This window comes from Apaloderma vittatum, unplaced genomic scaffold (assembly GCF_000703405.1).
Source record: "Apaloderma vittatum isolate BGI_N311 unplaced genomic scaffold, ASM70340v1 scaffold943, whole genome shotgun sequence".
NCBI lineage: Eukaryota > Metazoa > Chordata > Aves > Trogoniformes > Trogonidae > Apaloderma > Apaloderma vittatum.
The window spans coordinates 302-25,602 of NW_009708368.1; the positions used below are offsets into that span (position 1 = coordinate 302).

At 52.1% G+C, this 25,301-nt stretch overlaps 1 protein-coding gene across 1 annotated transcript in view; it reads left to right on the forward strand.

The window, feature by feature from the left end:
• Positions 1-24,150, forward strand: part of LOC104271740 (corticotropin-releasing factor receptor 1) — a gene marked incomplete at its 5' end in the record, with an annotated part of 24,443 nt that extends 293 nt beyond the window's left edge. Inside the window, 11 exons of the mRNA XM_009866518.1 lie at positions 7,788-7,872; positions 16,310-16,429; positions 17,607-17,692; positions 18,788-18,894; positions 19,238-19,358; positions 19,616-19,769; positions 19,999-20,059; positions 20,938-21,010; positions 22,162-22,247; positions 23,708-23,843; positions 24,046-24,150. Of these exons, the coding sequence (XP_009864820.1) occupies positions 7,788-7,872; positions 16,310-16,429; positions 17,607-17,692; positions 18,788-18,894; positions 19,238-19,358; positions 19,616-19,769; positions 19,999-20,059; positions 20,938-21,010; positions 22,162-22,247; positions 23,708-23,843; positions 24,046-24,150 (1,134 nt within the window). The remainder of the gene's footprint in view (positions 1-7,787; positions 7,873-16,309; positions 16,430-17,606; positions 17,693-18,787; positions 18,895-19,237; positions 19,359-19,615; positions 19,770-19,998; positions 20,060-20,937; positions 21,011-22,161; positions 22,248-23,707; positions 23,844-24,045) is intronic.
• Positions 24,151-25,301: the final 1,151 nt, after the last annotated feature.

The following is a 25,301-nucleotide window of genomic DNA, read 5'->3' on the forward strand; positions in this document are numbered from 1 at the left end:
AGCCAGGTCCTTCCCAGCGCAGCCCAGTTCCCCACCTCACACCTCCGAGTGAAACCAGCTGCCACCAGTGTCTCCTAGGCTGCTGGGAGGGGGCGGCAGCCCTGGGGGTGTGATGAATGGGGACAACATAAATGCAATGCTTAATTGTACCCTTCCCTTAATTGATTTGCTAAAGAAACCTCTCCTTTCCCCCCCACCTACAAAGCACAAGACTTCCCTCCCTAGATTTCTCGCTGTGGAACTGTAGCCGCTGCTAATTTTGCAGCTCTGCACAAAATGCAAATGCTTTGTCAGAAGGAATATTCCTCCTCCCCGAGGGCTCATCAAGAAAGGAAACGTTCCCAGCCCAAAGCATGTTTAAATCCTAAACCCTGGGGAAATGAGGAGATGAAAAGGTTTCCAGTGAAATCTTGAATGTTATTTGAACAAACCTATGCAGGCGGTTAAACAAAATGATCAGGTTTTTGATTAAACCTCTGTGCTGAAGAGGGTTAAAAGAAAAAATTGGCCTGGGTTTCTGCAAATGCTGTCTCAGTGGCCCAGTTGTGACTGCAGAGTTAAAAAGGCAGAAAGAGTGGAGGGTCAGCCCTCCCCGTTGCAGTTCACACCCGCGGGCTGGTTTCTCGCTGTGCATCTCCGGTGGTAAGAGCAGGGAGGAGTATTCAGCTGCGCTTTTGGGATAGGAAGTTCTCACCTAAGTGATGAGACGAGCTGTCATGTACCGGGCGACCCCCTTGCCAAGTTGGTGTTGCTTTTAAAAGCTCTTCTCCTGAGCAGCTGCTTTCTCCTGTAACTGCACACCTCTAATCCTGTTTTACAGTTCTTTTGCAGTTATATTCCCCAGTTTAGGTTTTGTTTGGTTGTGATGTAAGAAATGAAGGTGAGACAAGGCAGGATCTCTTCATCCCAGCCCAGGTCCTCCTTAGCCAGTATGTGGGGACACTGATGGCAAAGCTACAGACCCGGTGCAGTAAGGGGCAGCATCTGAGATGGGGACAACCAAGTGATCTTGGCAGCTGCCAAGAGCTAATATGTGAGCAAAAAGTGGTCAGAAAAAAAGCCCAAAGGCGCTGAGGCAGCTTTGCTAAACCTCCTCAGGCTTGGATGTTTCCCTCGCTATCTCTAGGTGTTCTGCAAGGATGGTCTCTTTGGTGGGGCCAAATTCTCAAAAAGCTTCCAGAATTTGAGAGCAAAACACCCCCTGTGCCGAGGCTGGGACCAGGAGGGGATCACAAAAAGCAGCACAAGCAAAGAGAAGTCTCTCCCAGCCAGATCCAAAAAACCACTCAATCTACAAACACCCCTGTGCAGTCCAACTATGTGGTTTTTCTTTTCTTACAACTAAATGCATCCAAAATCCAGACCCTTCCCAGCACTACCCCAATGGGCTGAAAAGGACTGTGAAATTCCAGCTTGAGGCGAGCTCATCCCTGCAGCCAGCTAGAGATCTGCAGCAGCCCAGCTCCAGTGGAGAGATCTGAGCAGTGAGAGATCTCCCCAGCTTGTGCAAATTTTGCAGCCTACGGATCCCTGGGCTGGCACAGCTGAGGTGTTCCCCACACACTTGGCCAGCAGCTCTATTTGTCCACCTTGCCTTGCTCGGTGGACATCCCTGGCGGGAGGGAAGGGATCGGACAGACAGACCAGGAGACAGGCAGGCAAACTTGCTGCAAAATGCTCTCTGGCACTTTGCAAGTTGTCTGAATGAGCTAAGTAAGTGGTTAAACCGAAACAGTTCACCTGCAGCATTGTCAGGAACTAATGACATTTCTGGGGCTGATTAAAACTGTTTCCAAAAACATTTTTTTTAAAAAAAACCAAGAGTTTTATGCTGAGAGTGGGGTAGTTTCGCCTCTCACTTGATCAGCTGCAGCAGCAATACACCCCCAAACCAGCCCCTGTCCCTTCGCTGCTCAAATCCTTGCATAAGATGTGGAGCTGCAGTAGCAGGACACGCTGGCTCTGGGGATCTCTTCCAGTTCTTGCTTCCCTTAAAAGCCAGGGTTGATTCAGTGTGTATGAAATCATCCTCGTGGTTTCGCATCTCCAGTGAAGAAGTGAATGGAAACGGCACAGCCTGTTCCCAGATTAGCTGCTCTATCGCCATAGAATGAATATATAGAAATACAGTGAGAATAGCCTGCGTAGCCAGCTCAGCCCTGCCCGGAAACATAGCTCTGCTCACCAGAAATCCTGCACGGGGCTGGCCCAGAAGTTCGTTGCAAGCGACAAGCTCAAGCTGGGGTCCAAGCATTTAGAGAGGCTGCGTCCATGGTTTTATCCTGGAGAACAGTATTTGGACCCAAAGGAAAGCACGAGTTGTTACCACGGGGTTCCCACAACAAGCAGAGCCCAGGAGCTGTTGTCCAATGCTTGAGAGCTGTCAGTCATGAGCGGGTGGCTCAGAAGATGGCATAAAATACCCAGAGGCCCATCTGTTGTTTTTTTCCTGTTTTCCCTATCCATATTTTGAGGTAATAGAAGAGAGACCTTCCTTCTGTGCAGTGTCCTGCTTTATCAGTGAGTCACCCACCCAGAAGCAATCGCTTCCATTCAGATGGCAGAGGACAAAGGGTGTGGGGTTTTTGCAGACCATAGTCCTTCTTCCACCCTGAAATCCTGTACTATTTGCCCTGGAAAGGCAATGGCAGATGCAGCTTTGGTGCAGTTTCACTAGCTGCAAATGCAGATAAACTGGAGGAAAACAATAAGTGAATTAAGTGATGGATGTTCAGCCCAGGGTATGACCCTAAAAGGGTGCTGGGTGCTTAGGGCAGCCAAGATGTGGCTTTTGGGAGGCAGCTGGGGAAAACAAATCTCCAGCCCCCAAATGAAAATATCTGTGAGCGCACACAGGTCCCACACGTACAGTCTGCAGGAGAGTTTAATACAACCGCCTTCGAAATAACAGCCCTTCCCTGTGCTGGCCTCCATCACTCCAACTGTGCTTTAGCAGCCTTTGCTCTGGCAGATCCAGGTGCCACAGAAGCTGCACATTCACAGACTGTCCCCTTCCTTGGCTTGTTTGTGCCCTTTGCTTCCAATATCCGGATGCTGTTATCCTTTTTCTTTTTTTTCACCTGCCCCCAAAAATCCATGCTCCTTTTGATAGATAAATGAAGTCAGAATTATTTATGGCAAGCAACAGAGGCCAGAGCTTAATCCAGGAAAACCTTTAATTGCTCATAAATCAGGTTTTACAGGGCATTCATTTAGCCTTGATTGATATTCTTTTGTTAGGGTCTGCATCCAGCACGCTCAGAGAGAGACTCCAAACAGAACAAATACTCACACCAAAGCCTCTGTCTACACACAACAGGGACCGGCCCTCTAATATGGCTAAATTCGTTAATTCACAGATTTTAATGCCAGATGGAGACATTCTCACTGTCTGCTCATCCCCCCCGAGTAATATCAGCCACAGAAATTCCCTCTGTGGCTCTTGCTTTGAGCTTCGTTCCACTGCCTGCACTTTGCCTCGATGCCTTGATGCTCGCAGGGCTCCTGGTGTGGCTTTGCACAGAACCAAGTGAGGGAGCATCGGGGCGCTTGTTCATAAATCGGGGGTCTCAGAGAAACCTTTAGCTCGGGGGTTTGCAAAGCAGGTCGGGGGTGATGCAAGGGGTTGTAGAGAGGGTCCTTCATGGGCCAGATGCTCCCATTCGTGGCTCGGGCTGGGGATGGGATTTACCCAAGGGAAAGCCCTCAGGGTGGAGGTAGTAAGGAGCTCACCCACTGCAGAAGACGGTGCCCTCCCTTCCCGCACCGCTGATGCTGCTCTGCCATCCGAGGTCAGCATCCAGCTCTTTTAACATTCACTGTACTTCACACCCAAAGTCTGGTGTGTTTTTCTGCGGGCTCGACCCCAGCTGAACACCCCGGGGAACATCAGCAAAGGTCCCAGACAGAGACTGCTCAGCCCTTCCCCTGCCTGTGTGTCCCAGGAGCTCTCCCTTCTTTCACCCCAAATGCTGGCCAGCCCAGCCAAGCTGGGGAGCAGAACCCATGGGTGAGAAAAGTCCCTACAGCAAAGACAACTCCAGGGTGGCTGGTGTTGACCTCCCTTCCCAGGATGGTCTCGGTGGCCATCACCAGCCATTGGTCCCACTGACCTCTCCACCTTTGTGCAAAGCCACTGGCTCACTCCGCTTCGTCCTGCTAATCACTCCGCTCTCCAATTACAGCCCTGTCAGCAATGGAAAACCTAAGTCCCATCTTAGATTGCTAATTAGGCTACAAACCATCTATCTCACTGCTCAGAGCTGTCAGCCCTTCTCGCCAAGCAGATCCGATCTTGTTTGAGGCAATAAGATATAAAGGGGGGACAAGCCTGTCTCTGGGTAGTACAGTGCAGAGTTTGATGTGAATATATTAATTAATATCTGTGGATTGCTTTGAAGAGGGAAAGCACTGCAGGGGAACATTAATTCCTAATTGTTATTAATTGAATTTTGCTACTAGGTCAGTGGCAGGTCACAGAGACTGATGCCATGCGTGTGTGTGTGTTATCTTGCTCCTCACACTTGTTCCAGCCTTGTGCCAAAGAGCTGACGCTGTGTCAGCCCGCTTGTGCTGTGTCTCCTGGCGAGGGGACTTGGCTCACTGTGTCCCTCACAAGGAATAGCTTCAGAACACCCAGCGGCATTGCATCAGGACAGGGCTAGCAGGTTCAGCTAGGAGAGACCTGCCCCCACATGGTGCAGCACAGCCTGAGCAACCTTAGGCAAGGGATGCCTCAGTTTCCCTTCTGAGAGCCTTGACCTGGTGGTTGGTGGAAACCAACTGCCACTGGGGTTTGCTGGGTGTGGGATGCAGTAAACAGGGGAACAGTGCCAGGTTTTGGTGTCTGAGCCATGCAGTGAGGGCTGGTGGGGACAACTGATCCCGCTGCAGGAGACGTGGGGATGAAAGGATGGAGCTTACAGCTCCGTGAGGTCCAAAGTTAACCCAGCACCATCGGCACCTGCTGCAATGTCTCCTCGTGTGTAAAACAGGCGTTAGCAGAGCCTGGAAGGGAGCTGGGTGGATGCTGAGGCAACGGCAGTGGAGTCATTGGCTTCTGATGGAGGAGAAGCTGCCACCAGTGTGGGACCTCCTGGGAGCAGTTCCCTGGGCTGAGTGGGATCTCTGTGTGAAGCGGCCGCTTCTAGAAAAGCAGATTGCTTTTCTTTCCTGTGCAGCTGAACGCTCAGCTGAAGCTCTCCAGGAATTTGGCAGCGTGAGAGAGGTCATGGAGGTGTTCTTCACTGCAGAGCATCGTTTGCCATAGCCTAGGTCAAAGCAGGACCAGGAGGGCAGAGGGACATGTCCCCTCTCTGGCTTTAGCTCGACTCACCATGGTTTCGGGGCTGTCGAGACATGCTTGGCTCCAGCCCGGCCAGGCTGGGACCTGCTGGGTGCCATGTGGCATCTGACGGCAGCGACGCTCTGGCAGGCAAAGCTCTTCAAGGACAGAGCTTTGACCTGTTCTCCCTGCAAAGCCTGGGGAGGGGTTAAAGTAACCCACAAAAGGCAAAACAGACAAGAGCCTGGCCATCAGGGTACCCGATCAGGATGCTTTGGGCTTGTGCGAATACACCTTCAGCTGCCACCTTCTCCAGCTTATCCCCTTCGAGCTGGGGCTGATGGGAGTGGGAAAAACTCTTCACCTCTGTCAAGAACATTGGCTGCATTGCAGTGAGACAGCTCTTAGAGCCTGGTAAAAAAGCTGTTAGGGGTTGCTGTGTTTTGGGGAACTTTTTTTTTCATATTTTTTTTTCTCCTGTAGCAGTGTCAGCTCATTTACAAAGCCTGCAAAGAGCCAGAGACAGCACTGCATCCATCCATCCATCCATCCATACCCCCCTGTAACTGTAGCTTGGTCCATGTTGCTGCTCAGTGCCAAGACCTCTCCCTGTGTTTGGAAGGAGAACGGGCACTGCCAGGCTGGAGCAGGCTGCGATTAGGAGAAACACATCCAATTAACACTTGAGAGCCTGTTCAGGTAGGCAAACCATCCCCTCCCTTTTGGGAGGAACTATTTTGTCCCAGCTACCTGTACAAAGAGCCACCAAGTCTGGCAGCCACCAGCTATGGGCATCAAGGCAGAGGAGAGCTAACCCCACTACACGTCACTTACCACATATCTGGAGTTTAGGTGGTCTCAACTTTTGCCAAGGAGACCCAGGCGGTGCCTGGCTCCCACAGGGCCAGCATGACAGGAGCCCCATGCAGCGCCCGCGCTTGGGGCAGGACTTTGCTGCTGGATCCCCTGTGCCATCTGGAGCAGTCATAACAAGGAAGCTATTCTCAGCTCCATTTATATATCTGCCTGACATCTCTCTTGCTGTCAAAACCAGCTTCCCAAGGCAGTAAATAGTTGTTTAGAAAAGAGCAAGTGGGTGCTGAGCCTGTCTCCGTGTCTGAATAAATCCTGCAAATGCCTTGGTAAGGCGCCGGGGATTGCTGGGTGTGCCAGCAAGAGCAGCCAGTGTCTGTACAGCTAAAGGGCAAGAGGAGGACCTGCTTCTCCCTACCTAGAGCGATTTTGAAGGTAAATGGCACTTGGGAAAGGAGATCAGGTACTGATCAGGCTGGTGAGGAAGGTGAGGGTTGTTGCTTGATGTATTGGCTCAGCGCAGGATGGTGTCCGAGCCCACTGCCCTGGGGAGCTGGGAGCTTGCTTGCAAATAGAGGAGGCTGCAGCCTTTCCAGCCTCCAGGCTCAGGTTTGAGCTTTCCCGAGGGATCTGTACGTGCTTGTATTTCGGAGTGCAGTTCTGCCATGAGCTTTCCTCTGAGGGGTTTGGTCAGTCCTTGCAGGGCAGGTTTGAGGTCAGAGAAGCGGAGTTCAGCCTCATCCATCACTGGCACTCGTCCCCCAGGCAGAGGGGATCAGCCCATGTCACCCATCTCTGAGCCAGGGGAGAAAGTGGGTGGCTTCTCTGGTAGAAATCGATGTGCTTTGCAAAACAACAGGTCCTATCCTTCCCCAGATGCCTCCCTGGTTACTCTTGGGACTAATGACACTGTCCCTTTGCTGTCTTCCACTTGCAGTTGCCTTCCTCAGTTATAGTTTCCCTAAACTCCTGCAAAAGCACAGTAGTTCTGTAGAAGCTTTGCAAAATAGCTCCCCACGCAGAGAGAGCCAATGGTTTTCACTTGCAGCAGAGCTGCAGAGCCACCTGAGAGCTGCTGTGGAGAAGGGATGGGATAGATCCTGGTCAGTGCTTCCCAGTGCAATGGGAGTGTCAGTGTTTGCAGTGAAGCCTTTTGCCTGAAAAAAGGCTTTAGCCAGGCCTGGTTGACTGTGGATTAGATCTCCTTAAGGACGTGTATTAACATCTTCCCACTGACAGCTTACAAGGCTGTGATTTTAATAAGGTATTGAAAATCTGAGCGTGGTGTCAGGCTTATCATGTTTCCCTTGTCTGCTCTCAGGATGCAAAGATGCTAAAACTACAAGTGTTGATTAAACTGCTAAATAGCAGAAGCTCTGCGACCTGGCAGGGGCTGTGCAGGGCTGCAGGATTGTTTGCTGAGGGGGATATTTGGGGCAGGTGGGTGGGAGAGCAGAGAGCACCAGTCCCGCAGCCCCAGGCTGGATAAGCCCAGCTCCTCCAGCCTGGGAAACCCATCCTGCAAAGGAGTTATGTGTCCATCATGCAGCTTTAGGTGGTGGCATCCGCCAAGACAGGGACGAGCTTAGATCTGACCCACCTACTGCTATGTCCATGGAGGAATTGGGGGCTGGGGAAACAGCACAGCGCACATATAACCCTGCCTGTGGTCTGCTCTCTCCCTGTGCAGGCGTTTCTCCTCTGGGTTAGCCCAGTTGCAGCCTCCATCCAAGAGCAGTACTGCGAGAGCCTGCCGCCCGTCACCAACCACACCGGTGAGTGTCCTGTATCCCCAGCTTACAGTAGCCATCCCCAGGGGACCCCAGCAACAGGAGTGGTTGGAAGAGGGGGTCAGGGGGTGTCCCTGGGCTGATCTGTGGCTGCCCGGCTCCTTTTTGTGGGGAGGTAGGGTGTGCTGAGGCTGCATCGCAGCCCTGTGCTGGCTGCTGCAGCAGCCTCTTTGCAGGGTGACAGTTGAGGCAGGTAGAAGATGCAGAGCTCAGGAGAGCTAAAAATAGAGAAAATAAATGTCTGTTGGGCTGGGCTCCAGGGGAAGGGGGGCAAAGAGACGTTTACCCAGCCCCTGTTCCCACGCTGCCTATTCTCTGTCATACCTAGAGACAGCAGGACCTTTGTCACCTATGTCCACCACCCTCTGCCATCACCCTGCCCCAGGGTGACTACTGGGGATTGTGACTTTCTGCAGAGACCACATCATGGATGCAGCGTGGCTGCTCTGTGCTCAGGCTTTGGCCACCCTCTGTCCCCCAGCACTCCTAGACGTGTCCCATTGAGCACTTTGAGAGGCCACCAGCCACAGGGAGCTTCTGGGAGTGTGACCATGGCCAGGGCTGGCTCAGCCAGCAGGGTCACAGGCAGCTCTGCTCCTACCCAGCACCCAACCAGCACAGGCCTAAGACATGTTTGTGCCAAAATTGGCTTTTAGCCTGTGTTCAAGATGCGACTTGGATGTCACTTCAGCAGTGACAGGTCTGGTTCTGTGATAGGTTTTGGGTGAGGAAAGGCAGCTGAGGGAGATTTGCTCACAGGGACAAGGAGAAGAGTCCTCCCCAGCTCAAGGATGCTGCAGAGTTTGTTTTCTCACAGCTGAATGAAGACCAGAGCAGGCACCAAGTAATTGCCCATCTTGCCCCAGTGCCTGCTGCTCGGAGCAGCTCTCTCCATCAGGGTGATGGATGGCCGTGGAGGCCTGGCGCTGACGGATGGCTGCCCGGCTCCCATTAAGAGCAGCAGTAAAAACTTCTTCAAAAATTAGAGCTTGGCACCAGCTGATTAACTGCCTGGCCAAGCCCAGGCCACCACGGTCCTGCAAGGAACATCCCCCAAACATCCCCAGCCCAAGAAATGGAGGCAGAAAGACGAAGGAGGGCAAGGCTGGCGGTGGAAATGGAAAAACCTGTGTTTCTGGCCAGGAAAGCTGGTCATCACTCATGTGCTTTGCTCCCTGAAGGTTTCATCACTCTGCTCGGCAAGGTCGTTGTCCTTGGCCGTGTTAGGCTGTGATAAATGACACTTGTTTTCTTCTTACTCACCTCTCTTAGTGCAATGTGCGTCCAGCTCTGTGGGCTCTGACCCGCAAAAGCACCACGGGACCCTTTTGCGGTGCACGGAGCAGCCGATGGCACAAGCTAGGGCAACAGCAGGTCCCAGGGCATCCTCGTGCCCAGCTCACAGCCTTCGCTGCAGTTTCCTGAGCCCAGAATTTCTGCCGTGGCTCTGCTGATGGATACACCCTGCAGTCACTGCCACTCTCAAGCAGTGGGTGCTGCTTTCTGCAAGGATTGGGCTTTACTCAGTAGGGGTAGATTTGTGTGAATCCAAGCAGGGTTTAGTGCACCTCAGCACCCATTGCCCTGGCACAGGGGAACACAACATGTCAGGCTTCAGATTTGCAAAATCTCCAGCGCCTCAACGCAGCTGAACTGTCATCCCTGAGTTACTCATTAGTTTGGGATGGGGCTGGCAGATACGCAAACCGCTTCCAGCTCAAGGAGGGGGCTTAGAGCAAGAAGTAAGGATGAAACTAATTGTCTCTTCTCTGCTGCTTGGTAAGTGCAGCTCAGTGCCAGCCCTTGTCCTTGGGGTCCATTTAAGCCCTGCGTGACTCAGGCAGCAATTCCTAGGGAGGGATATTTACAAAACTGGCAACTTGGTTTTGAGGCTATTTAACATGGAGAGTTGTTAGGATGACACTGACGAGAATTGCGTGGAGGCTATGAGACTTAATTCGTTAACGTCTGCATAACCCTTGGGGAACGGCACATGCAGAAAACACGAGCCCAGTGGTCCTCGGCAGGGCATCAGCTGGATGCACGGAGGGGCCCTGCAGCATCTCCCCTCACAAAAACAGCCCAGCACAGGCTCTCCTCCTCTCTGGAGTCACCGATCCCCTCATTATTTAATCACACACTTTTTAATGAGAGTGCATGGCACCAGGATGCCAGCATCCCCTGAGGTACATGCGCTGAGCTGGACCGGGCTCTGCTCACAGCTGCGTGGTGGGGACAGACCCAGGGTGATGCTCACCGGGCTCCTGGGGTGCAGGCCTTGCAAGCAAACCCTCACCCCGGGATGGGGAACAGCTGAGAGCCATAGAGCTCCCTTCCCCTGAACTCGTTTCTCCTCCAGGCAGAAATCGTATCAGGCTGCACTTGAGGTCAGCCTGGTGCGTTAGGGAAAGTCAGGTTGGCTGCACCCCCAGACATGTGGAAGCCAAGAAATTATTAGATCAGACTTGAAAAGGAATGCAGTGAAGGTCAGCACCCCTTGTCCGGGATGGATAGGTGCCTGTCCCCAGGGCTCCCCACCTATGGATCGCCTCAGACTGTGAATTTGTCTTCCTGATGATTTCAGCTCCCCAGGGTCTGTGAGCAGCTGCTTCTTGCCTCGCCCTGCCACAAAGCCCGTCAGGAAGGAACAAGGTCGTTTTCTCCAGCTGCAGGATCACTTTGCACTGTGGGAAGGAAAGGGGAACCTGAGCAGATGGGAAAGCCTCTGCTTTAATTAATAGACACGGCTTTCCCAAAGCACTCTAGCAGAAAGCACTTGAGCAGAGCGAGCTCAGAGCGCTCATGGGGTTGTTTTGCCGTTCATAACATTCAAGCTTGGATCAACCCAAGGAGTTGACACCCAGTTGCTAATAGCCCTGGTTGATCCTGGCTGCACAATTCACTCCTTTAAGCTGTTAAACTGTTATCACAATAGATTATTATCCTCAATCCCCTGCTCAGGAGAGAGAGGGAAGCACAACTGATTCCTTCCCGGGAAAGAAATGATTCCTGCACTGCAAATTTACCTAAAGCAAAGGAGAATGACATCGAAGCCAGACAGAACTGAATAGAATCATAGAATAGAATCATAGACTGGCCTAGGCTAGAAGGGAGCTTAGAGATCATCTAATCCAACTTCCCTGTCATGGGCAGGGGCGCCTCTCAACTAGATCAGGCTACTCAAGGCTCTCTCCAACCTGGCCTTGAACACCTCCAGGGAGGGGGCAATGTGGGGGGTTTTAACTGGAGGTTTTTTCCAAGGAGGGGAAGGGAGCTTAGCTCTGTATTTAAACAGAGCAAATCAAGCTGGTGCAGACATAGCAGCAGCCTGTAGCTGAGAAGCAAAGGAGAGCAGCGAGCAATGAGAGCATTTCCTTGGCTGGTGCTTTATCAGAGAGGTTTGGAAACAGGTTTCACAGCAGGTGACAGTTTGACCAAGACACTTTCCAGCCGCTCCAGCTCAGCTCCCCAAACTGCTGACGCTGCTCCAGCAGCCCCTTCTCATGTCGCTGCTGTTTCATTCACTCACTGACTCCCCTGGGGAGCGACTGGAATTTAAATTCGTAAAGGTCAAATTAACAACATCAGCGCCTCTTTTTCCCTTCATCTTCATGGGCATCTCTCCCACCCAGGCAGAAATACTAAAAAATAACTGACCAGGGGCGAAAGAGGCAGCGTTGAGTCCTGGAAGGGACTCAGCACCGAGGGAGAGCAGTGGTACTGGGGCAGGTTTGGGAACCAAAAATGAACTTGCCCCCATGGAAAAGTACAGCATTTTAAGTAGATGCTAGTATCAATAAAGCCATTCTGCTCCATCATCTTGCAAATAGGGGTGTCAAGAGAAACTTGCTTATACTCATAGATTTTATTGTAGTGGAAGAGGGAAGAAGGTTTTCTGGTAGGAAGCGGTGTCCTGGCACATCTCAGCGTGAGCGGCAGCTACAGCAGTTAAATTGTACTTTGGACTAGATGCAGTAAAATCATTGCCAGCTACTGTGTTCAGCTGTAGCCAAACTAGAAGTTTTGCTAGGAAAACTCTGCCAGCGAGGAATTGTGCTGGTTTGCTCACCCACCAGCACAGCCCTGGAGAATACACCACTTGCTGCTGTTCTTCATAATAACACAATTCCAGCCACTCTACAGGTTGTATCAGGAGAACAAGATATGCCCCAAGCCCAACATTAGGTATTAAATAAATATACATGCTCCACAGAAGCTGTACATGGATGAGTCTTAAGTGACGACATTGAGCAGATGCATCAGATACCGATGGCAGAAGCTGGGTTTGATGCCTCCTGTTTGTTCATCTCCAGAATAGCAGCAGGGACCTGAGGGGACAGTCAGTGATGGGGGAATAGCAACAAGCCACAAATTCATTACAAAGACACTTACATTGAGGATCATGGAACTTGAACTCCTGGGAGGATTGCTGGGGAGTTTTTAAGGACTGGACTCTTCCAAAGATAAACACCCAGTGAAAGCAGTGCTGGAGCTATGGTGTGAGCTAGGATCGAAGCATTTTGAGACAACTCACCCAAAGGCTCTGGCTCCTTCTGAGAGGGACTGGGAAGGACAAAGGACCTCCAGCGAGTATATTTTTATTAGATGTGGAGATGATGACCTGATTGCCAATTGCAGCAGGTACACCCTCAGCAGAGCCAGAGGCTTCAGCCTGCTCGAGAGGCAGCAGCAGCAACGCGGCCACCAGGGATGTTGGTGATGGACAGAGATAACCGTGGTTGAATAAGAGCTTGGGACAGGTAGAAACAAGAGCTAACACCCTTCAGCTGTTACGCAGCCTCCTGAGACACCTTAGATCAATAACTCCATCCCTCCCAACCACGGGAATGAGCCTGTGATTTGGATTTCCACCATCTCTCCTGGCCGCTTTGCGCTGCACAAGGAGAGAGAGGCTTAACGCCTCGCGCAGCTGTAGCATCACCAGGAGCACAGCAGCAATTTGGGGTGCTGTATTGGTGCGAAGCTTTGCCTGATGTGAGATGTGAACGTGTTTACTGGCACGGTTATATCAGCACAACCTTTGCTTTCCTCCTCTTCACACCACCCTAGCGATGGTTCGATGGTAAAATAACACTTCAGACCTCCTGGCATCGGCTCAGGAGCACCGTGGCCACACGTCTGTTGGTGCTGGCCCAGGATAAACATGCTCCATCCTCTTTAAATTTGCTTTTGGCAGATTAGCTGGGACTGGAGAGCTTTCCGCTGCCAGGCTTCACATGGCTGCTTGGCTTTAGCTTGGAGCCATCTCAGGGGCCTCTGCGAGTGGTGGAAGCAGGCTGGAGAAGGATGTTTTATATAAACAGGAGACATAATGCTATAGTTATCCTGAGACAGTTATTGTGATATAGTTGTCTCAGTGTAAGTCCCCGGACAGGCACTTCTTTTCTTCAGAGGAAAGGAAATGTTTTATATTACTTCAAAGCAACCCAGCCCAAAGGAGACAGCGTGAGAAGGGGCTTGAGGGACTTTCCTCGTGCCACGCTCCCCATCTCAAAGCAAGTCCAGCTCCTTCCTACCCCAAATGTCGTGTTTCTGTGTGAGAGGGAGCCAAATCAGGGCAGATTTGGTGCAAGTAGGAAATTCATTGACCTTTCTTGCTGCAAAGACCAAACCTATTTGTGCAGCCAGCGGTGCTGAGAAAGCTGGAGCAGACATCTGCAGAACCTGGGAGAATAATCCCCCTGCAAATACGGATGGGCTGCAAAGCAGATATGAAAGCATTTAGCACTGATACATATAATTTCCATGCTAAACAGTGCTCTAAATGCTGGGTGCTGCTTGCCCTTGGGGAGCAGCTGGAGCAGACAGTCATGCTGGGCAAACTGGACATCACAGCCCTCACGGCACTATTCGCCTTTGCTATTTTACTTAACCCTTCCCCAGTAGGAGATTTTTTTTTTATTTTTTTTTTCATTTCCCTGTATGCTGGGGAGAGAAGGAAGAGCAGCATCTGCTTTCCGCAGCTTTTCTTCATCAAGCATTTCTCAGGGAAAAATATTACAGCCACTCACTAGATAAAAAACTGGTGGGACAGACCTCAAAATGCTGCTTGCAGCGGTGCTGGGGCAAAGCAGGGTGAGGTCCTGGGAGACTCCTTCAGCCTGGCCGAGCCTCTGCTCACCTGTCTGTGGACCCCAAGTCCGCATGTCACCCCATCCCATATCCCCGACCCATGGGACGAGGAGGGGGCTGAGCTGTTCCACCTTCATCCCACATCCCTGCTGTGGTGGGACGGCAAGACCCCTCCGCTCGGTTTGTCATCTGGTAGGTGTCCATGACGCTTTTGCAGGGGTGCCGAGCAGCATTAAATCGAGTGCCTTGGAGAAACGTGGCGATATTAAAGCCGGACTTGGGCAGACGTGTGGCGGAACGATACCACCTTTGACTGACCGCGTAACTTCCATGAGTCTTTCTTGGTTTCGGTTATTTAACGGCATCGCTGTGGTTTTGTTTTGCTGATGGAGAGTACTGTTGCTGCTGCTTTCTGGTTCTGCTGACTTTTAATTACTGACTCTTCTTGCTTGTCCTCCCTGAGCAGTCTGTGTCTATGCTCCCAGCACAGCCCCTGGGATGCAGGAGGGAAACTGAGGCACGAGGGGTAGGGAGAAAACGGAGTTTTTTGCTCAGCCCTGCCAGGCACAGGGAAGGTTTCTAACAACTGTGTGAGCTGCTCTGGGCATCAGCACTGTGCAAGCCCTGTTTTGCTGTGCTGTGTTATTCCAAGTGAAGCTTTTCCTACTGCAGATCAAGCAGCTTCTCACCTGGGCAGATTCCCAGGTGGCTAACGGGGAGAGCACTTGCAATTTAACTTTGTCCTTAGCTGAAGCAATTACCAGTTGTCTTTTCTCCACCTGGACCAACGCTATCGTAAAATTTTAAACAGGGACTTTGTTTTCTGCGGCCCTCTACTTATCTGTCAAATTTGGGTCAAAGCAACTAAGGAGCTCAACGAATGCTAATGGCTGCAGATTAGCACAGGCAGGGAACTACACGTGATTGAATGCACCTTGTTTCCTAAGAAATGCAGGCTTAAAACAGTTAACTTAAAGCGAAGGTTGCCGCAGCAACCATACACATTAACACAGCTAGCAAAGGTCACCGTTAAAATTAATTTCTCACTACAAGCTATGGGAGGCAGAAGGTAACGCTCACCGTGCTCTGACGCTTCCCCGGCTCACACGCTTGGAAATTGTTTTCTCTTGCAAAAGGTGCTTGAAGAAAAACCCTCCTTTTCTTTGCATTGAAAATTTCCTCTGAGAACATTCCAAGATAATCAATGACAACAAATATTCCCCGATTAAAACCTACATCATATTAATAACACAATATTTTGCTTTTTTTTTTCTTTTGTTCAGTCACTCTTTAACCAGCTCTATCTATACGAAGCTGCAGGAAAAGCATTCAAATAACAACCACCGAGCCCGGGTGGAGAGGAAACGCTGTGTTCTTGCACCCAGAGAGCTGCGAATCGGGGTGTTCTGCTTTAGGAAACGGCAATGCCAATCTCCACACTGGCAGCACAAACATCTCTGCTACCCAGGAGTGGTTTGCACTGACCTCTGCCCCTCTCAAGGTCCACTGCCCACCCATCTGCTGCCTGGCAAGGATGGTATTATATAGATATTACAGCCCTTGCGCTTCCTCCCTCACTTTGAGATGTCGCTGGGCCATATTTAGCTGCAGTACATGTTGTTCTAAATATACACAAATTGCACATAAAAAAGCCTGCAATCTGGCCTACCTAATGCCTACGTTAGCACACTCGTGTAGCTGGGAAAAGCACACAAGTACCACTCGAAATCTGAAATAACGGCAGCAGACTTGGAGCTTTCTTCTTGGGAAAGGCTGGAAGAGACCAACGGGAATGGCTAGGCAGGAGATCGTGCAGCCAGGAGGTGTGAGAGGGCTGCAGGGGCTCTGAGGAGCGTCCCACCAGCACCAGGCTGAAGTCACTACTGGCAAAGAGAAAATCTGGCTTATAGCTGACTGTTGAGGGGCTGGATGCGGGGCTGTTGAGGGACTGTTGAGGGGCTGGATGCCAACGTCATGGTTGAAGAAAGGAGCAAGACCAAAAGACCAGAGCCAGGGAACCCAAAGCTGACTTGGGAAGCCAGGTCAGAAAAGCAGGCTTGGGTCAGAACTGGACTTAGCCCAGGTGCCCAGACAGGACCAGGGTTGGATCAGGACTATTAGTGGCCAGAATGGATCAACCAGCCCTTGGGGAGCCCTCGTTTAGTGTCTGCCATGAGGCTTTTCAGGTCACTGAGCTTGCAGTGACCCATCAGCTCAGCTGGGACAGCAGCCCCAGCTCTCTGGGCAAACCTTGACCCTTCAAGAGCCCGGAGGTGGCCCATGATGGCCCACAGACCTCTGCTAACCCTCTACCCTGTTTTTCTTGCAGGTCCCCAGTGCAACGCCTCGGTGGACCTGATTGGCACGTGTTGGCCCCGGAGTGCCGTGGGACAGCTGGTAGCTCGTCCCTGCCCCGAATATTTCTATGGCGTGCGGTACAACACCACGAGTAAGATGGGCAGCCCCGGTGGGGTCAAGGGTGGATGAGGAATGGGGGAGTGCAGAGAGCATCAGGGGCTGCAGGGGCACAAGTGATGCTACGTCTCTGGGTACAGAGTACATTGGGGGGTTCTGTTGGATCCATCAACCAAAAAAAGAAAAAAAAAAAAGCCTTCATGTCCCAGATTTCAGGGAGGGTAGTTTCACAGCAGTCGCTTTATAAGCAGGTCCTCCTGGAGATGGCTCTTTGAAGGGGGTGAGGGCTGATGTCCCCATCTTGGGGGCAGGGCAAGAGGACTGAGCCTGCTCTGCTCTTGGAGATGACACAAAGTTGTGCGACCCTGAGCAAGGACTGGGGGACCTTGCAGCTCCTCCCCTCCCAGCACAGGTGACCATGTTGTCACTGCTGATGACATCCTGGGAGCAGGAGATGAAGTGAAAGAATTTGAAAAGCGCCCGAAGCCATTCCTAGCACGTGGTTGAACTTCTGACCACCCAAGCCCTGCTTTCAATGAAACATTTTGCTTCCCGCAAAAAACATCAATTTTTCCATCCCACACCTTTTTTTTAGCGCAGCGGAAGATTGCGCACATACGGCTCCTGCTTCGTGGTGCCTCTCATGCCATTGCAGGAGTCTCTTTGCATTAATCCATACTTGCTCCTGCCCAAGAGCCATCCCCATCCCTGTCCCATCCCATTGCCCTGACGAGGTTTATGGTCTCTCCTGTTAATAGCAGAAGCCTCAGTGCTGCCATCACGCTGACGCTAATCAGAGACTGCTCCAGGGCTGTCGTGGCCGTTCCTTCCCAATTAACCTTGCTGCTCGATGTCCTTGCTGGGAGGTGAAGAAAGCTCCTAATGCAGGGAGAGAAGTGAAAACCACGCTGCCGGTGCAGCTGTTCTTGCCGGGCTGCACGCGATCACTCGAGCAAACAGAGAGGTGGGAGGCATCGGGGTTCCCCACTGCCAAGAGGCAGAGCTGGTGCAGACCTAAAACTCTTGAACGGGCTGAAATATTCCCAGGATTTTGCTTCTGCAATTGCAACCAAGGCAGCACCTGAGCTGTCTTCAAAAGTAAAACTGCCAAGGGCTTCATACTGTTGACCCCTGCAGTGATCCCAGCATGGGTCACAATCATCAGGTCATCCCCATGCACCGTTAACCCTTCGATGCACCCTGTCTTTCAGATAATGGTTACAGGGAGTGCCTCGCTAACGGGAGCTGGGCAGCACGGGTCAACTATTCCCAGTGCCAGGAGATCCTCAGTGAAGAGGTAGGACCTTGGTAGTGCCTCGGCGGGGCTCTTGGCAGGAGGGTGAGGGAGAAACAATGGAATTTTGAAAGGCAACAGCATCTAGGGCAGGAATGGTCCAAGGGAGCTATGGGCTTGTCTTGCAGCAGCATCCCAGATAAAAGGTTACATGCAGCCTATATGGTCCCCTTTCCGATTTGCATTTTCATTCCCTGCCAAAAATAAAGCCACAAACTTTTCCTCCCCTGTTGAAAACCCTAGAAGATTTGCAGTTTGAGGCCCCCTGACCCCAGGGTGCAGATCAACATGCCCTCCTACCGTGTCATCCACTTCCAGACCCCTCCTGACGCAAGCACTCAGTGCAAACCCCATCCCTCCCTGCTGGCAGCAAAATAGAAGAGTTGTTTAGGAAGCTGAAAAGAATTTTTAAAAAGCGGGGATCAAGAATTACAAGCCCCTGAGTAGGTCAAGCCACCCCTCAGAGCAGAGGAGAAGAGCTATGAGCTGTTCATTTACAGCTGATACCACCTCTGGTATTTAAGATGCTGATATCTCTTGTCAGGAGTGGTTTTCTCACTGGGTTAATTGCTAATTCACAGGTTGGATGAGTGCCTAACAGCAGGAGCGATCAATTAATTTAATTATCACTCACACCTTCCTGAGATCCTCTGCTCCCTCTGCCCAAATTCATCCCAGCCTCTCAGCTGCCCCGAGGGCAATGGGGAATGAACTGAGACATCAGATGTCATGTTGCCAGCAAGCTCGGCTCAATTACAGCAGGATTTCCCCAGAGGATGGGTTGGGGATGGCCCAGCACCGAGTAGGAGTGATGTAGGGGCAGGAACCATGAGCCTCCTTTGTGTGGGTAGGATGTGAAATGCCTGAGCCCTTTGCAGGGCCAGGGCGGTGCCTCTCCTGTCTGTGTTAGCCCCACCCAACCAGCCAGGACCTCTTGCAGCCCCATCTCTGCTGTCCTGCACCAGATGGGCTCCAGCTGCTTTCTGGAAAAGGGCCCGAAACTTGTGGGCCAGCTCTCAGAGGTGATGGGGTGGAGGAGGTGGGTTTGTGGTGGTACCCGGCGCAGCTGCTGACCCCCTCCTCATCTCCCCCCGCTAGAAGAAGAGCAAGCTGCACTACCACGTCGCTGTCATCATCAACTACCTGGGGCACTGTGTCTCGCTGGGGGCCCTCCTCGTGGCCTTCGTCCTCTTCATGCGCCTGCGGTGAGTGACCCAACCTGCTGCCCTGTTCCTGCTGGCGACACAAGCCCACAGAGGTTGCCCCACGGCCCCTGAGTTTTACCATATCCTCCCCCATGCTCATTGCTTGCCAGTCTGGAGAGATCGTTCCTGTCCCACGGTTTTTTAAAGGCAGAGGGTCCTCCTTGGTGCCTTCCACCTCCTGCCCTCCTTGCCCACCCCACCCAGGCTATGGCCCCAGCAGCTCACCCTTGGGTCCCAACAAAGACATTCAGCTCCACAAACAACCCTGTCCCCTAGTTCATGCATGGCCAGCCCCCCCAGACACCCACCACCCTCTGATGATCCCTTGTCCCTCCCTCTCCAGGAGCATCCGGTGCCTGAGGAACATCATCCACTGGAACCTGATCACAGCCTTCATCCTGCGCAACGCCACGTGGTTCGTGGTGCAGCTCACCATGAACCCGGAGGTGCATGAGAGCAACGTGGTAGGTGCAGCTCTTCTGGGCAGCCAGTCTGAGCCCAGCCCTGAGCAGCTGGGATGTGTGGGGAGCTTGAGGATCCTAAAAATGAGGCCACAAAAGTAGATTGAGGAGCCAAATAGGGCTGCCTGGTGGTTGGAGGCTTAGGAGAAGCACGGGTTTGATTACTCTGCTGGGGTCTGTGTTGCTCTGTGCATTGGTTTCACTGCTGTAACAGAGCTCTTCTCTTCATCCTCCATGTCTCCTACTAACCTTCTCGGCAGGCCTGGTGCCGCCTGGTCACTGCTGCCTACAATTATTTCCACGTCACCAACTTTTTCTGGATGTTTGGCGAGGGCTGCTACCTGCACACGGCCATCGTGCTCACCTACTCCACAGACAAGCTCCGCAAGTGGATGTTCATCTGCATCGGCTGGTGTAAGAACCAGGATCTCCCCTTCATCTGCTGGGTACCCAGGGATGGGTGATGCCCACCTCCATCCTCTGCTCCAGCTCTTCTTGCACCTAAGTAGTAGCAAAAAGGCTGCCAGGAGCAGAAAGATGGGATTTGCGTGGCCATATCCTCTCACCCAGTGGTTTGCCCTGTTGTAGCGTAATTTGGTGCCAGTGTTGGAGCCCTGAGACTCCTCTGTGTGTTCATCTGCAGGTATCCCTTTTCCCATCATCGTTGCCTGGGCCATCGGGAAGCTGTACTACGACAACGAGAAGTGAGCCCGATTGCTTTCCCTCTCCTTTCTACCCCAGTTCCCTGGAGATCGGTTGTGCCAGGGGCTGTGGCAGGCGTCGATCCTGCCTGGAAGGGTTGACACAAGGCAGGGTAGACGAAAAGGGTGGGAGGAAGAAGATAATGCTCTTCCATTCATTCTTCTACCTCGCCTTTAGGCTCTGCTGCGGGAGCCCACCGCTGCATTTTAGTCTTCAAAGGGACAATGAGATTTTTATTTTTAAGGGGGAAAAGGTGAGACTAAGCCAGGGCTCCTGTAATGTGTTTGCTAAATGGAGCTGGGATTTAATCTACCAGCAGAGATACAAACTACCGCCACCTGAGCTGTTTTCACAGAGATTTGCTAATGGAGGACTTAACAGGCACCTGAGAGTTCATCTCATGGGCTGGGAAGTTAAAAGGAGCCTGTTTAGGTGAATGGCAGCTCGTCTTGTTTTCCAGTGCTAGTTTTACCCCCATGACCCCAGCAGCCCTGTGCTACGCACGCAGGCACGGCCCTGGTTTAACAAAACCCAGCGAGGTGCTCCCAGGACACGGACACACCAGCGTGAGCTCCCGCATTGTTTGGCATGGACAGCGCCAGCCCAGACCTGTGAGCATGTGAGGTCACCCTTGCTTATCCTACAATAACCAGTTCCCACATCCATACAGGGCCCATAAACACCCCCACAAGCCCCCCAAGCACCTGCATATGTTGAGTTCTCCAGGGAAGCTGTTCCAAGTTCAGTTCTTACAGCAGTCTAAGCTGCAGTGCTTTCACTTTATGGACAGAGACTTGCAGAGACTGCGCAAGGAAGGGAGTAAATCCAGGTCACTCCCACTGCAGGCTTGTCCCCAGCACCACTTGTCCTTGCCTTGCAGGTGCTGGTTTGGGAAGCGAGCGGGAGTTTATACTGACTACATTTACCAAGGCCCCATGATCCTGGTGCTTCTGGTAAGAGCAAAGAGACCTCGTTTGCTAAATACAGGGTCCTCCCTGCCTGCACGTGGGAAAAGGCTGCTCCTGCGCAGGGTCTTGCCCCCTCCTTTAGCTTCACCCCACAGCAGCTGGATGCCCAGCCCCACAGCAGCGATGCCGCTCACCCTGCAAGCCCAACTCCCATTCCCCAAACCGCTCCTTGAGCAAGTTTGGGCACCGAACCCACAATGAGAAATAGCCTGCATGGATCCTGCTGGCTTGGGGGTGGGTGAGAAAGGGAGTGTGGAGACCTCACTCGGATAGGGCAGAGTCCCACGGGCGTCATTAAGTGCGTCCATGCCTGCCCTGGCACTATTTGGGTGCAGGTGGGTGCTTTGCAAAGCATTCCCAGCAGCTTGAGGACCTCAACTCCATTCCCTGATCCACATCGCTTTACTCCTGGCCCTTGGCTGAGCAGAGATGCTTGAACCAGGGCTCGTGTGGAGCATAATTTGCTGTGGCTTTGTCCTTTCGGGAAGGGACAAAGAGGAGCAGCGGTGGCAAGTCGCAAGCAGCAGTGCTGGGAGTCCAACCTGTGTTTGCAGAGGGAAAAGCCATGCGCAAGGACCCACAGCTTTTTCTCCCTCCTTGCCCAGCGCTGAGAAAACTCAAGGGAGTACTAATCACCAGCAGCAACCAGCCTCGCTGAGTAATTGAGCCAGCTTCTCATTTCCCTGCCCGTCGGGTAGCCAGGCCACTTCTAATTTGTGTCAATCGTGCTCAGGTCCCACTGTCACCTTCCCGTGTCCTCGTTAACGGGTCGGCAATGGGAGAGCGGCCAAGCGGCTCCTTGCTGTGATGGCAGCCACTCCCCCAAAATCCCTTCAGCTGCCTTCTATTCCTCCTTCCCCTCCAACTTTTTCACCTTCAGCCCTTTCTCTAATACTTGCCCTTCCTTGCCAATCTCCTGGTGTGCCCTGCTGTCCTGCTCCCTTGATCAAACTCCTAAATCTAAGGTGCTTTAAAAACAACAAACGCAGATGTCCTTTTCCAGTGTGTGGAAGGAAGCAGATCAGGTTCAAGAGAAAACATTCCCATTTCCCCTGGCACAGCCCATTGCCTCTGCTGAGGGAATGGAAGGAAGCATTGGGGGAACAGACGCTAAGCAGGTGCCCTCTTCCTTCCAGATCAACTTCATCTTTCTGTTCAACATCGTCCGAATCCTCATGACGAAGCTCCGAGCTTCAACCACGTCGGAGACGATCCAGTACAGGTGAGAGAGGGAGCAACCCCGCAGAAAGCAGACCTAGAACCTGCATTAGCATGATTGGGGGGGATAGGAACAGCCCCATGAGCCAAGTGTTAAGGGAGTGAGAGCGTGGAAAGACATCTAAGAGCATCTCAAACACTTTTTGGAGAGACATAGCCGTTGCCATGCGGGGTTGTCGCTCTCCGAATGACTTGGAACTGGAGAAGCCACCTTGGTCTTCATAAGTGCTCCTTTCTGGATCATTTTCTGGATAGAAATTGGGGAATCTTCCTGTGTGCTGGGTTGAGAAGCGGAATTTGGGGGAAGAAGGATGACTTTTTCAGACGAGAATGGAAAAATTTAGATGCTATCATGGGGAAATGCCAGTTTTCCTCATCATGGGGTCTTGAGCTGGGATGAATGATTCAGGGTGAGCAAAGCTGAAAGTTATTGAAATACACTGATGGGCCTCAGTCAGCAATTTTGAGAGACTTTTGGTTTTCCAGTAGTTGCCTGATTTTGTCAGGGAAGGTTTTTCACCTTTGGGCAGAAGAATATTTTCATTTCCCAGGAACACTTTGCGCGACAGGATAACTTGGAGACTTTGGTAGGTTATAAACTGTGAAGTCTTGCTTAAACCAGGCAAGGGGCAGCCCTGGAGAACTCCTGCTCACTTTAGATGATGGCATTTGGTAGAAGGATGGTGAATCCCTTGTGACTGTGGCTGCTCCCGTGGAGAAGCTACACCCGTGCACGTGCTGGCCCATGGTTTGCCAGCCTGAGGATGCTCATGTCCTCGGTTATTTCCAGCTGCTCCTGCCATCTGCCAGTTTGTATTGAGGGCTGTGGCTCTCCTCCAGGTCAGCAATGCAGCTCAGCCCCAGGCTCAGGCCCTGCCCAGCCCAGACCTGCCAAGGATGACTGGTCCTATTCTCAACTAATATTCAAATCTGTCCATTAACAGGATTTTTTTAAGCAAGGAGTGTTGACTTGGCATTGTTGTGCCCTAATCCAAACAAATGAGATGCCAAGCCCTGATCTTTCCTCTTGTATCAGCACTATTACTTTTCACAAACTGCACTTGTAATCTCATCAAGAAAAAATATTAAATTAATTAGCTGGGATAAGTTTTTCATAAACCCATGTTGAAGGAGGTAAATTATTTTACCTTCCTTAATTCCTTTTTAATCGAGCCTTAAATCAGCCAAGCAATCATTTCACACCAGCTCAAGGTCAAGCCTCCTCTATTCGCTGCCTCTTTCTGGATGGAGAAACCACAGAAGGTGCCCAGTGCTCAAACCAGCTCAGTCACTGGGGAGCTGCACTGGAAAACAGCTCAACTCTGCTCCGTCCTCCCCCAGTTCACTGGTTTCCCCAGACGCAGCCAGATCAGTCCTAGCCATGCCGGTGCTGGGAGTGGGATGGGGAGAGTCCTCGTGCCCAGGGCCACACTGCAGCAGCTCAGGTCTGTGTTTTCTCCCCAGGAAAGCAGTCAAGGCCACGCTGGTGCTGCTGCCCTTGCTGGGAATCACCTATATGCTGTTCTTCGTCAACCCCGGTGAGGATGAGATCTCCAGGATTGTCTTCATCTACTTCAACTCCTTTCTGGAGTCCTTCCAGGTATGGTCTTCAGCACTGGCTTCCATCCCAATCGCCCCCAACAAGGGATGTGGAGAACCCATCCTGGTTGATGCTTCACCTCGCTTCTGTCCCCTCCCAAAACCAGACATCCCCAAACTCTGGGGCTGCTCCAATGCTCCCAACCCTGGGGATGTCTGCTGGCTGTAGCTGTGTGGTGACTCTGCTGCTTGTCTTCTTCCAGGGCTTCTTCGTCTCTGTCTTCTACTGCTTCCTGAACAGTGAGGTGAGCACCAGGGCCCAGGGGGTCCTCGGGGCGATCTGTACCCTTCCTTGCAGGCAGACCTGATTCCGGGCCAAGGCTCTGCTCCTGCACAGGGCTTGGAGAGTGCTGTCACCCAATTCCCCAGCTGAAGGTGTTGGTGCATTACCTCCAGCTACAGGCACATCTGCAGATACAGACTGTGCCCAGATGGGAATGGATACTATCAGTTTCCTCCCCTGGAGGAGAAAAATTCACTCCTGAGAAGAGATGTTCTAGGGGTGCATCCGTGTGATTTGGTGCAGCTGAAGAGCCAAGGCTCCAACCATTCCTGGAAGATCCTTCCCCTGGGTGATCCCCACACACACATGGGTACCCAGCACATGGACGAGGGGCGCCTCCTGTGCTCTGACCCAGAACACAGACAGTAGAAAGCAAAAGGCGTAAGAGAAGAGGCTGATCATTTGGGCAAGTCTTTCCTCTGCCTCCTCTCTTGCACCTTTTCTGGCTCAGCAGTTCGCCCCAGACAAGCTCACTTTGTTAGCAGATGATATGTAATTGATGCAGGAGGAAAAAGGACTGGACCAGGGCTAGCTGCTGACCCAGGAGCATATCACACCACACAACTCACGGTCCTTTATCTCTCGATCCCAGCAGGGCTGACGGGAGATTTCAGTGTTCACCCAACCGCACCGTCTCAGCCGCCTGCGTTCAGTGCCCGTCTCCCAGGGCCATCCCACGCTGCAGGCGATGAAAAGGCATTTCTTCACTATTTACCTGCCACACAAAGTGCTTGGGCTGTTGTAAGGCAGAATTAATGTTGAAGAAATGCTGCTAGCATGAACCAGACAAGCCATAAAACCCCCTCCGCCGGCTGTCACTTGCACATCTCCCAGCCCCTTGCAGCACCTGATGCAGCATGTGAGGTGCTGGCTCACCTGCTCGGATTTATTTCTCCCTCTTGTTTCCATTTTGCATTCAGAGGCATTGTCAGTCAGGTTCAACTCTCTTCACAGCTTCAAGGGCTGCATCAAAACAAGGCTGGGTGCCCTGGGAAATGGCAGCGGATCCCAGGATCCTTCCTGCCCCCAGGGAGCTAAGCAAGGTTTCGGTGGCATTTTTACTTGAAGGACTGAGAATGAGGATGGCTGGTGCCTCTGAAAAACTCCAGACAGCTGCGCAGTCACTAAATGCCCTCTCCTCTGTCTCGCACCCCCAGGTCCGATCAGCCGTAAGGG